The sequence below is a fragment of the Cyprinodon variegatus genome, unplaced genomic scaffold, assembly GCF_000732505.1.
Source record: "Cyprinodon variegatus isolate N-32 unplaced genomic scaffold, C_variegatus-1.0 Scaffold209, whole genome shotgun sequence".
NCBI lineage: Eukaryota > Metazoa > Chordata > Actinopteri > Cyprinodontiformes > Cyprinodontidae > Cyprinodon > Cyprinodon variegatus.
Window position 1 is genome coordinate 1,062,224 of NW_015150662.1, and position 12,889 is coordinate 1,075,112.

At 38.7% G+C, this 12,889-nt stretch overlaps 2 protein-coding genes across 3 annotated transcripts; one reads left to right on the plus strand and one right to left on the minus strand.

Annotated features, from left to right (window-relative positions):
- Window positions 1–1,746: 1,746 nt before the first annotated feature.
- On the minus strand, window positions 1,747–9,209 carry LOC107088180 (chromosome unknown open reading frame, human C1orf174). Of its 2 annotated transcripts, none has more exons than XM_015380193.1 (4): window positions 8,980–9,209; window positions 4,965–5,018; window positions 4,441–4,800; window positions 1,747–3,055 (listed from the first exon to the last, which is right to left on the minus strand). In XM_015380193.1, exons 1-4 carry the CDS (start codon window positions 8,986–8,988, stop codon window positions 2,924–2,926), a joined length of 555 nt encoding a protein of 184 aa, XP_015235679.1. In that variant the 5' UTR covers window positions 8,989–9,209; the 3' UTR covers window positions 1,747–2,923. The 2 variants fall into 2 exon arrangements, with proteins under 2 accessions (XP_015235679.1, XP_015235678.1); XM_015380192.1 differs by having other exon boundaries at window positions 4,947–5,018.
- A 1,674-nt stretch (window positions 9,210–10,883) lies between these two features.
- Window positions 10,884–12,889, plus strand: LOC107088183 (UDP-GlcNAc:betaGal beta-1,3-N-acetylglucosaminyltransferase 7-like). Its single transcript, XM_015380196.1, has one exon. The coding sequence runs from the start codon at window positions 11,136–11,138 to the stop codon at window positions 12,354–12,356; it is 1,221 nt and encodes a 406-aa protein (XP_015235682.1). The 5' UTR covers window positions 10,884–11,135; the 3' UTR covers window positions 12,357–12,889.

Here is a 12,889-nt window from a genome sequence, read left to right on the forward strand (position 1 = left end):
TTTCTGAATCAAGTTTGTTCAAATTCAATTGCTTTAAACTGCAGATTCTTAGGCAGAAAAATCAAAATGTTACTTTTTTATAAGTATAAAGAGCAGAGATATGTGTGTGGGTATGTATATAAATTAGGGCTGGGCGATTATAGCCTAAAAATAAAATCTTAGTTTTTCCCTCCCTAGTTATTAAGGAAAATGATAAATACAAACGTAGCTCCCTGCTATGGCTACGCACAGAGCGGCCCTGCTCCTTTCCTGTCACATGCAGTGCTTTGCGCAGAATACTGGGCTACATTTAGCTGATTCTTAGCTGAGGTTTGTTGGTTAGTGTGGGTTTGTTCATCCCGGAAAAACAAAGTTTAGTGGTGCTGCTCCTGCCTTTAAATGAGATAAACGTTCTTTTGTTTTGGGGTCTTTAGCTCCACGTCTGTCTCAGCAAACCCAGACCAGTTTCAGGGATTAAAAGTGAAAAAAAAAAAATCCTGTGCCTGAAGTTGCTGCTCACCATCCCATCCCCAAAACCCCCTTGTTGCTACCCGATCCGTACCATCAGCTCATTTGTGCATGTGCAAGCAGATATTCACCCAGGTCGCCATAAATAATAAATAATGCAATCATGGTACTAAAGGTACTTATTTCTATCCTTACATCACTAAAGAATGCTACACTACATTTAATGAGATAATTTGATGAATTTACATTTTGTCCATTAAACTGCTTGTCTGATATCATTGGTCATGCTCAGAGCAGTCCAGCAAAATATGATTAAACCGTCTTTATCCGCATGTTAGTTTATTACTTTAGATTGAGCACTACGTACCATAAGGTTAACATGAAAGTAAAACATTTTGAAAGGCTTTGCATCAAAAAATACTGCACAAAATCAAGGCAATGGGTGCAATTCAAAACCTCGGCTCCAGAGTGTCGATGTCCGCAGACACTCCGCTGCACCTCTCCGAAATTGTACTCGTACTTGTTTTGTTTTTATGACTGAAATTGCGGAAAACAACTCGTGAAGTTTGACCAGCTAGAAGATCGAGGTACACTAAAACACAGGGACCCTTTTCCAACTGTATCTCCGCTCTTTTTGGCCCTCATGTCCCTCCGTTGTCGGACTAAACTCGCCCCCACTTCCTCACCACCTCGGCCGTATCTAGACCCACCGCATATAGCGCAGACCACGCTTCAATATTGAGCATAAATCAAAAATGTCTGTGTCAAGCTTACTGCAACACACTGCTGTAAGAGTATAACCAGGAAGCGCGGTAGGAGGGCAAAATAGGTTTAGCGCCACCGCAGCACGGGAGGGAGAATTACGTCCAGGAGCAAATGGATAAAAATAGACCGGAGGAGAAAAAAAAAAAACATGAATCGATACTCTAGCGGACGTACTGATGCATCGGATCGTTGGCTGTTAGATCGATACAAAACTATTATTATTTACACTCCTAACCCGGATGTATATATGGTTGCGTATGTGCAAATGAGCTGATGGTAGGGATGGTGCTTCCGGGACGGATCGGGTATGGCAGCCTGAGAGCGGGCTGGGGGCACGTCACTACCTCACGTAGTGATGCGTCCTGATAAGCGCTTAACGATACCTCATCATAGCAGTCACAGTTATCACTGGTGTTTCTATGAAACTTATGTTGAAAAGTTTATTTTACCTTCCCGAAAAAGAAAAAAAAAAATCTCCACCCTCAGTTGCCGCACGCCAGAAAAAATAATTAATTTTTTTTTTTAAATCACCCACAAAGTAAAAAAAAAAAAATCAAATTAATTAATTGAATTGATTTTTTTTGCCCAGGCCTAAAATAAATATATATATACACATATACATACACAGACATTACATTATGAAGCTGCCAAAAACCTTTATGGATTTTAGACACTTGGTGAAAAAAATGGCTGGAATATGACATTCATTATGATGAGCTTATAAACCGATCGGATCTAGGTAGTTATATTCATCAAACACCTTTAACTTGGTTCAAACTTTGTCTATAAACTAACAGGTAGAAACACGAGAACCCCAACATTTTTCTGTTTAATTCAGCAATATTTTGGCATCTCAGCCTGTGATGTTAAATCAGTTGGATATTTTATGATCTAATACAGGAAATCAGCACAGAGTGCAGCTATGTATCCAGCTGCCATGCAGAAAGTTAAAGGAGGGATTTGTCTTTGTTTTTATTCCCTGGATTCAATCTGTGCAACTTTTAAGTGCTGTTAGATTTATTCAAATCAGTATGTCGCACTGGAGCCAGGAAAAGAAAAATAGATATGCATCAAGAAATGAGCGCAATAAAGGGATTTTAAAGTTTGACTGACAGTGAACACTGATCTATGTTTTTCCTCCTATGTTCCCTTCAGGCTGGAACCTGCTGCTGAATTCAAACATTTAAATGTGGTCGGAGACAGAACCACCAGATAAAATGTCAATTTAATTGCTATTAATTAAAGAAAATATCTGAATCGGCTACAATCTGTATCACTGGGTCAGAATTTTACAAACACTAGAAATCAGGGACTTCCTAATGTTGCTGTATTCTGTAAGGTTCTTTGTTCTTTTATCAAATCTCTCCTTAAGTGCCACTAAGACAAACGGGCAACAACTTAGGATGGATCAATGAGAGTATATGTTAATATATACTTTTTAAAAAGCACTTGAGTGTTTGCTTCTAGCTGAAGTTTCTTTTAAAGTTGTTATTTTGGCTTCTGAGATAGTTTACGGCATCAGAGCAGACGGTTTGGCACGGCTAAAAACGCCACCGTTAAAATTTTTGATTCTGAGAGCCAGCTCCACTCTACCTCCTTCATTGTGGACGGGGAGATTTGGACGGATGAAGAGAACCGACTGGATGCAGTGTCTGAGCAGGTAGCTTGTTGCTTTCTCCAAAGTGCTGGGACGTTGCTCTGTTTCCATTGGCTAAGTGCCAGCCCCCTGCTCTGGTTGAAGGCTCGCCTCGCCATCTTCACTGTCCTCCTGTGCGTAGAAGTGCCGGCTCCTCTCCTTCCTGCGGGCGCTGGGAGACGTAGCGGGTGATCTCTGAGGAAAGTCCTGCAGGAACAGAGATTCATGCCACAATTCCATCATCTGTATTAATGTTAGGGTTGTCAAGATACTAAACTTTTCAACTCGATACCGATACCAAGTAAAATATTCGATACTCGATACCCTTTTCGATACCTCAAGGATAAAAACAAAGACTCCAAAATTCAACAGAAATATTTTCATTAATAAAAAAATCCAATAAATAAATAAAAAACAATAAGAACAATATTTTGAGGTTGTATGCTGTGCACAATATTAAGCAAGCTTGATAAAAAACTTACAAAATTAAAATTAAGTGTTCCTTTCCTGGCTATGTTTTGCAGACATAACAATGACACTGGCCAAACCAGTTAAGAAGCAAAAATAATTCTCAGCAGCTGCACCTGTTACAAAAAAAGTCTGAAACTGAAAAGAACACAGAATTATTCAATCACAGTGTTCAGAAAGTACATTTTCCATTATTCTGCATATTAGATGGCTGTATCGATACTTTTGAAAATGAGTATCGTATCCCGATACAACGTTTCAGTAACGATACTTTTTTGAGTATCGATACTTTTGACAAGCCTAATTAATGTTCATCAAAAATATAAAATTTTTCTGTTTATTCATTACTGTAAAACAACCTGTTTAAATCCAATGTGAAATTTATAGAGGAAAGTAATCAGAGAGCTGAAAGGTAGAATAAAACTAAAACTAAACTGCAGGGGATTCCAAGACAAGGAAGTCTACAGAAGGAAAAGTTTAGAGGTCATTATTAATGTAGCTGCATAGAGGCAGCTGATGGGCTCTGAATCGATGCCAGCCATGTTTTCAGCTAATTAAATTAGATTTTAGGTTTTTAAACCCTCATTGAGTTCTGTGTTTAGCAGCTCATTAGAATTCACAGTCCTGGCGAAGGCAAAACCAGCTAAATAAATGGGATTCCTGCAATGAACAGAGTTAAAAAGCTAAATATCATGAGATTATCTCCACAATGAAACCATTGTCTTGTTCTTCAGTAACATAAGCAAATTATATTTAGCTTTTCTGTTCTTCAGCTCTTGTGACTCGAGTTTATTATTAGCCAGAAAAGGAATGAGTGATTTCTCAACATATGAAAAACAAAAAAAATGGAAAAGAATCGGGATTCAATTAAAAAATAAACAAATTTAAGACTTAAAAACATAAATTTAAGAGCGTATGAAAAATTGTGGTCAACTAATTTTTTAACTGATTAGTTTGAGTCTGATATGGGATGTTTTTGTGACCAAACAAGCCCCTACAAAACAAAATAAACAGATTAACAGTTAAATGGAACACAATAGCGAACCCAGATATGGAGACCTTTATATTTCACTTATAATTACTTCCAACATTTTCAGCTCATTGAGAAGGCCAGGACTCCTCACCTGCACGATATCCAGGTTTCCAAAGAACTGCTCCACAGGAAGGATCTGATTACTGTCATCATCTTGGAACAGGATCCGACTATTGTTGTCAGAATCCATACGCTCAGAAGGCTGTTCCTCCAGGAAGCTGTTAGCTTTGCAGCTGCTGACCTCCTGCTCCGACTTCAGCTCGTTTTCTTTACCCTCCTGACCTTCCAGCTCCGGTGAACCTGAGCACCTCCTCCTGTCGGCGGCCTCCAGGCACTCACAGCTGATATAAGACAGTTTATCAGTCGATTTTGAAGACTTAAGTGCTGAACTTTCCTCTTCTGATGAGAGCAGCTTCTGGCTTTTAAGATTTTTCCTCCCTGTAGCAGAAACCTGTGGTGCACAAATGGAGGAATGAGGCAGATGATCTACTAAGCAGTTACACCAGTCTGGTTTAGCAGGAAATGCAGAAACAAAATGTACTTTTTAAGAAAATAAAATTAAGAGGAAACTGATCTGTAAAGATGTGCAAAGCAAACCTTTGTAGAGCCTCTGACCTCAGATCGTCTCTTCCTCTTTCTAGGCTTTGGGTTGCCAAGTGGACCAGGCATCTGGGGAAAAAAACAAAAACACAGGTTGCTCATTTCCCCAAAGACAACATTTCATTACAGCAACTACTTATTAAAGGGTTTGGCTTTGGTAAGCTGAGCTGCAGCTGTTGTAACACTAGCAGATCCCTGAGAGCTGCAGCTACTGAGCTAAACGTTTTTGCCAAGCCTCCCTAGCAGTCCATATTGGGCATTTTTCACAAACTATCATTCTAGTGATGCAGTAATCAAAGATACACAACAGGAGGACTATAGCGTGGCCTGTTCAGCAAAACTACCAGCAGGTTTTAAACAGTTTAACAGTTATGTCAGAGGTTTAGTTTATGGACTGTTTGGCTTCAGATTAGAAAGCAGCCAGCACATGTGATGGATAGGGGCCTCTCCTCTCCTCTCCTCTCCTCTCCTCTCAGGTCAAGATCCGCACGTGCAATCGCACCAAACAGGAAAAAGAATGGCGAGAAGATCCAGTTTGTCAAATTAAAACATGGTAACGAAAGATCGGTAACTAAAAATTAGAGCATAATTCTTATATATTCCCCAAAACTAAGAGCATTTGATTAAATGATTGGATTCAGGCTATTGGTACTTCCTCATTCCAGGAAGCAGATTTCCCATCTCCATCAAATTATTTGTTTTATACCGAGAGGCTTAAAAGTTTCATCAAATCCATTCAGAAGTTCTAAGAGCAAATCTCACAACTTCAAAATAAACCTCTTAAAGCAGACATGGATGAAGAGAAACTGAGTTTGGAAGTAAAGCACAAACATAGTTCATATAAAACATGATGCTAGTTATCCAAAAATCCACAATAAAAAGAAAATATTTGGGCAGAAACTGCTGGATGCTGATTTTTTTAATATGTCATAAAATTAAGCGTTAATTTCCGCATGTTTTGCTCCTTTGAATTTAATAATATCAGGCATGCTCCCCTCAAACTCTGAAGAAGTCGTAGCGGAGCAAGACGGGAGGAACAGCGGAGGCTTTGCTTTAATCAGACGGTCTGGAGCGCAGCGTAGCGATGACAGAGGATGTGGGATTTCAGGGTCAGTGACCGACTACTCTCAACATCTTCACAATGTTAACTGATTGAGTCACATGTCTTCTCCCAGCAACCAAGTCAATATGGAAGATAAGACCTGATTCCAGCTCTGAATATTGCTCTCAGAGCATGTTTACATTTTTAAGATGGCCCCTGTTCCTCTGAGATAAAAACAGAGCGAGATAGTTAGCGGCACGTCCGAACTGCACGCCAGAAATGCTTCAATTGTACCAACTAATACTTTGTCTAGGAGATTCCTGAAACAACCTGGGAATCAAATCTCTCTTTTTTTGTTTTGTTTACATAAAGATGAGCAACTCTTAAACCCATAGTAAGACAGAAAGTGAAACTTTGAGGGAAACAGACTTCAGTTTCGATCCTTCATGATGCCAAAGGTTTGGCTTTAACTAGATCTACTTTCAGTCTGCATCTCATTGCTGCTACAGGATGATCTGCGGTCAAAACAGAAAACAGAGTTTAGAGTAGATGTTTCCAAACCAGTGGAATAACACGGCGATGAACTCTGGTTTGTTTGTGTGTTAAGAGGCTCCAGATGATCGCAACAGTGGTCTGTTTCTGGTGCGATGGTGACCTCACCTCCATCTGACACATCTACCAGATTGAAATGCCTTCCCTCCCATAGTCTGATGGACAAAAGTCACATTTCAGGATATGGTAAATAAAGGCTGAGCGTTTTTTGTTTGTTTTTTTTCATTGCCATGCAGCTTTCAAGATGTCTTCTCCAAAATCATGGGTGGAGCAGAACCGAACAGAACTGAAAGCATACACTACAAAAAGTAAAATACAAGTGAAAACTTTTAGAAAAAGGTTTACTTTCCCTTAATTTAAGCTGGTAGGTCAGACAATTTACTATAAAATACACTTATTTACATTAAAATGAGGGAAAAAACTCCACTGACTTATTTCAAGTAGACAATATGCAATTGTATTATTCTAAGGGCACAAATACTGATTCCTTTGGGAGATCCTCATATTTACCTGCTCTGTCAGGATGTTTGTAAATCAAATGCTCTTATTTTAACAACTTTTTAAGATCCGTTTTTTTCTGTGTTTTACCAAAACAATTGTTTATGATGTATAAGTAGACAGAATAGACTGCATTGCAAAAAGTGTCCATTTAACCAATTCTTACAATATTAGATCTTCAAAAAAAGAGTTTTTAATCTCGTCTTGAGATTGATTAACTTCTTGTTAAAAAATATATGTTTTGCATTTGTTGTGAGCAGGTTCTTAAAAGAAGATTAATAATCTAACAGAGTCTCCTCTTGCTTAGTGTATCGATCTGATAACAAAATCAAAAAGATTTTTCTGCTAGAGCCTGGTTAGGTGGAAAAGTTTCAGTTTGTTACTAATTATTAATTACCTTTACAATTTATCTAATTATTTGAGTCTGAAACTAAGACTGTGGCTGAGTTAAAATACTTTTGTTTTTCTTTTTCTAATAGTATGTCATCCTGGCCTTCCCGGTAAATTTAATTTAACCGCCACTGTACAAAATCCTTATGTTAACCTGTAAGAAACATGAACATACTTTATATTCCTGTAGTTTCTAGTGATTTAGTCAAAAATAAACAAAGACATGAAAACGTCCAGATGTTAATTAGGGGCACACTTGGAAATAAAGAGTTTTCCAATATAATTAAAGCTAAAACATTAGTCTAATCATAAACAAAATTAGTCAACACAGTAAAAAAAAAAACGTCTAGTTTCAGTTGAAAATATTACATTTTTCTATATAGATAAATATATTTTAGAGTCATTTCAACAGCTGTTAGGTTTGAAAATTACAGTTTGTTGAAAAAAAAAAAGAAAATCTCACAGAAATATCATAGTACGACAATAAAAAAATATGCTGTATTATCAAATAAATTAACATTGCTGTGTGTTGTTTTTATTCTTGTTTTATCTTGAGTATATTTAATGTCTGCATTAATTATACCATATATGTATATTCTTCATAGGACTTTAAAACCATCACTGTTCCCAACAACCTCAATAAGTTTTGCAGTTTCTATCTTAATTAATTAAATACTATGCTTCTGTCATTTTGCACATCTCTGATGCTGCTGCTATTTTAAATATCCAGCTGTATATTGGTTATTTATTTTCCAGTTTTTATATTGTTAAAACACTTTAGAGTATTTTATTGTTTATCTTTTAACTCTTCACTATTATGTCATTCTTTTACTTTTTTCTAAGGTCCACATTTATGTGACCTTTTTTTTTTTTTTTTTTTGCTGTAAACACCAGAATTTCCCCATTTTGGGACAATAAAGGGATTTTCTATTCTATATATTCTATTCTCTATATATAGTTGCAGTCACAATGATCTGAAGTAAAGAATAAAATTATATATTGGAAGTCAGTGGTTAATATATAAATGAATTGTAGGTTTATTTTTAAATTGTAAATGTAGTGTTTTACTTTGTATTAAGCTTTAAAATCTCCGATAATAACCACCGCAGCAGGATTGCTGAAGAAAGGACAGAGCTAGCTGGTAGAGGTGAAAATATAAACAACAGGAGATTTTATCTACATATTTAAAGAACCAGCCCTGTAATTCCTCTTTAAGGAAAAGCAAAAGTCTAGCCGGCTTTTTTTTCAAATCAGGTATCAAATTACAAAACAAGCACGTTTCCAGTCCTCCTAAAAATGCCGAACATTTTTTCCATCGAGACACATTTGTCCAAAAAAAAAAAACCGTTGCTAACTTAGCTTTCCACCATATTTCTTTCACTTTAGCGAAACAAATATGGATTAATTACACTAATGTGTCGCTGAGGCGTAACAACACGCGCCCAAAAGCTGCGTTATTCCTCTGAGACACAAAGACGACAGCTAAAAGACCTCCATTTAAACAAATAACACGGTGTTACCGCTTCCCTCCATTAGCTAAGCTTCTACCTTATGCATCGCTCGCCGCCGCCGGTGTTATTTGGAGTCCAGATATTTGGCTCTTTGTTAGCTTTGGGTTGAAATGCCAGCTTTTCACCGGTGGAAATTGGACGAGCTCCGCCGCTGCCTGCCCCTGTCTGTCTGAGTGTCAAACCACCGCCGCCTTCTCCGTGTATTTCCTGCTGCCTGCCAGGTTCAGGCTGAGGTCACTGCGTCTCTTTTTTAGCGTACTCTTAGGCTATATTCCAATTCTTCGCTCACTCACTACGTAGCGCACTACGTAGAGTTTGCATTTCTCTATTACTTTGAGTCGGATAGATAGGAAAATACCAGTAAATGCTAACTTAGTGTGCATTTCTAACCGCTTTAAGCAACAATAATACGTTTTTTTCCCCGGTACGCCCAATAACAAAGTCAAGAGGAGGTACGATTAAAATTGTTTGGAACGCGGCATTCGTCTCTTTGAACGTAGTGGACGCAAATGACGTAAATATGTTTTTTAGCGTTGCGGATACGCTACGTAAATATAACAAACAGCTTTGTGAATAAAACGGAGCGGTAGGGTTGCCTCTTTTCGATAATAAAAACTAAAATATTTGTTGTAAATGCGCATCACGTGGTTCTAAAACCTTACGAGTTGCGTTAAAAATGTAACATAAACGAAATTTTATCATTAAACTTTTTCTTCTTGTCTTTATGTAAGCCAAACATCTGAAAAAGTTGCAGGTTGGTATCTTCCTCTTTATTAAAAGTGTTTTTTGTTAAAGTTTCAGCTCGGAAATTAAGTTTCAGTGTCTCAAGAATGAGGAACATCGAAGTTCTCCTATATATCCACAAGATGGCGCAAGAGGGCCTCTTTCCCCTTGTTTTTCTTTTTGTCAGATTGCGGGCGTGTTCAGTTTATTTATAGAAATCTGGTTAACAGTTGAAATGCAGCTAACTAACCAGACATACACAGTGTTAGGTACAAGATGATAGAAAATAATTTAAAAACATCTTCGACGAGCCATGGTATAAAAAAAAAACCTCTTATTTCCTCCAACAATAAAAAAAGAAGAAAACAAAAACAGCTCATAAATGTGACCTAATATTATATATTAAAAAAAAACCAGCCAAATTTACAAAATACGCAGTTAAATATTTTAATAAACTAAAAAAAATGAAACTAAAAACACGCAAAAGCGCAACTTATATTTGGGACTTTATTTGGGTTTATAGTTAAGTAAAAGTTTTGTTTAAAAAGACAAAAATAAAATCATCAAAAGAACAAAATAACGAAAAACACGTAATCTGAAACAATTTTATTTCATTATTAATTATTTATTTATGTATTTATTTATTTTTTGTGTGTGTTTTTATATCTTCTCCTTTAAAAACATCAAAACAATTTTAGAAATTCTTTTGTTTTTCAGGAATTTCTCTTAAAGAAATGACTGCCTTGAGAGAAATACTCTAGATTGATATCACTCCGTGCAGTCAGGAGGTCATCTGATTATCATGCGTAACAATGACTGCAGGCATCCAGCTGGAGGAAAGGGGAGTCCTGCAACAGATCAAAGAGCTCATAAAGTCAATAATCTTAATCTAATCCCACAGAAAAAAAGGTGATTCAATCTGAATATGTGCGTAAATAATCCAAACTGGTAAGAAAAAAACACAACGTAACCTTTGATATATGATCCGAAAGCTGTGGAATATTTCTTAGGTTGTGGCGCATTTTCTAAATTCCCTTTTTTGTTTTTGATTCTTATATTTCACTCATTTTATTAGTATAAAGTAACTCTGCGCACAGGAAGCAATTTGATGCGTCATGTAATGATGGAGAAACGGGAAACCCGTTGGATTGGGGTGGATCACCATCATCATCATCATCAAGGGGTGGAGATATTCTGCTGAGGCGGTTCTGTAACAAGTCTCCAGTCTTAGAAGAGGCTAAAGGCAACCCGGACCGACTGGGAGCCATGTGTCTCTTTATTTATTTTTATTAAAATAAACTTATATTTGACATCTGTCCACATGGGCTGAAGTGTCCCAACGAGGAAGGACTTGATTGTGCCACCTGTGCGCATGAGGATGGATGCTCTCACCATGGGCGCGCGGCTGTGAGGCAGCATGAGGGCCAAACGTCCAGCATCTGAGGGTCCCGGGGCGCCACGGTGACAGACATGGATCACTTCTTTAGGAGAAAGCGGGCCGGTTTGGTTAAACCCCTGCTCAGTCTGTCCCTCATCTTCGTTTCTGTTCTGATGATTCTCAAACTGAAACTGTCAGAAAAAGACGCAGCGAGGATCAAACAAGCGCGGGATGCCAGCTGGTGCGGGTCGGACTGTTTCCCGGCCGTCGAGTCTAATTTCTGGAGGATCAACACCCAACACGCGCCAAGCAAGAGAACGGACGCGCAGCAGGTGTCCAACGGGACAGGCTGGGACGCGCAAGTCCTCAACTGCAGCGAGGACGCATCGGTGAAGAGCCAGCCGTGGTTCCGGCACCTGGACCCGCGGTTCCACCAGTTTGTTCTGCACAGACACTGCCGGTACTTCCCCATGCTCATCAACCATCCGGAGAAATGCGCGGATGGAGAGGTGCACCTCCTCATGGTGATCAAATCCGTTATAGAGCAGCACGACCGGCGGGAAGCCGTGCGTAAAACCTGGGGCCAGGAGCGGACAGTGGATGGAAAGAAGATCAAAACTTTATTTTTACTCGGAACTCCGACAACAGGGAAAGACACGAGAAACCTGCAGAAACTGATCGAGTACGAGGATAAGATCTTTAAAGACATCCTGCAGTGGGACTTCATGGACACCTTCTTCAACCTGACCCTGAAGGAGGTAAACTTCCTCAAATGGTTTAACATCTACTGCCCAGGAGTGCGCTTCATATTTAAAGGAGATGACGACGTTTTTGTGAACACAAACAACCTGCTGGAACTCACGGCTTTCAAAGTGGAGGAGCGCAAAGACGCAGACTTATTTATAGGAGACACCATCACCAAGGCGATCCCCATCCGGAACCGCCAGAGCAAATACTACATCCCCAAAGAGCTCTACGACAAGCCCTACCCGCCTTATGTGGGGGGTGGGGGGTTCGTCATGTCCTCCCAGCTGGCCAGGAGGCTCTTCGCGGCCTCGGAGGACGTGGAGCTGTACCCCATCGATGACGTGTTTTTGGGGATGTGCCTGAAGAAGCTGAGCGTCGCTCCTGAGTTGCACTCAGGTTTCAGGACCTTCGGTATCAGCAGGCATAAGGCCAGCTCCATGAACAGGGAGCCATGCTTCTATAAGAACCTGATCGTGGTGCACAAGCTGAGCGCGCAGGAGCTGTTCAGGATGTGGAGCACAGTGCACAGCAAGGATCTGGTTTGCGCGCAAAGGACATCCATGTAAAAGTAAAACAGACTGTGGAGAAAATATAAAGATCAAACAGGTTTGAAGCCTGTTTGGGAACAGAAATGGACCTCCTCTGCCTGGTTGGTCATTTATAAAACCACTACAACTAAGTGCCATGTTAAATTCTACTGTCTTATTTAACAGAACCAAACTCTCTATAAAAGTAACTTATGTTGGTTTTTAATTATACAGGTTTAAACTCATAATTTCTTTATTCAGGTTTTTCTCTGGAAAGAGGATTTTATAGACTGGGAAGATTTTAATGGGCTAAATTAGAGTATAAGGTTCAATAATAAACACAGAAAAAACATGAAACTAAAAGTTACAGAATTGCACTAAGTTAAAGAAAAAATGTTCCTTCTACCAACAAGATAACCTGAAATAAAATGAATGAAACTTTGATTATTGTGATTTTTAATGCTCTAAACAACAAAGTTAAGCACCAGTTTTAAGTTACGCTCTCTTATTGCACAAATACGACAAATAGCTTACAAACTGATGCATTTAAAAGCTTTAGAGCTCGCTCACAT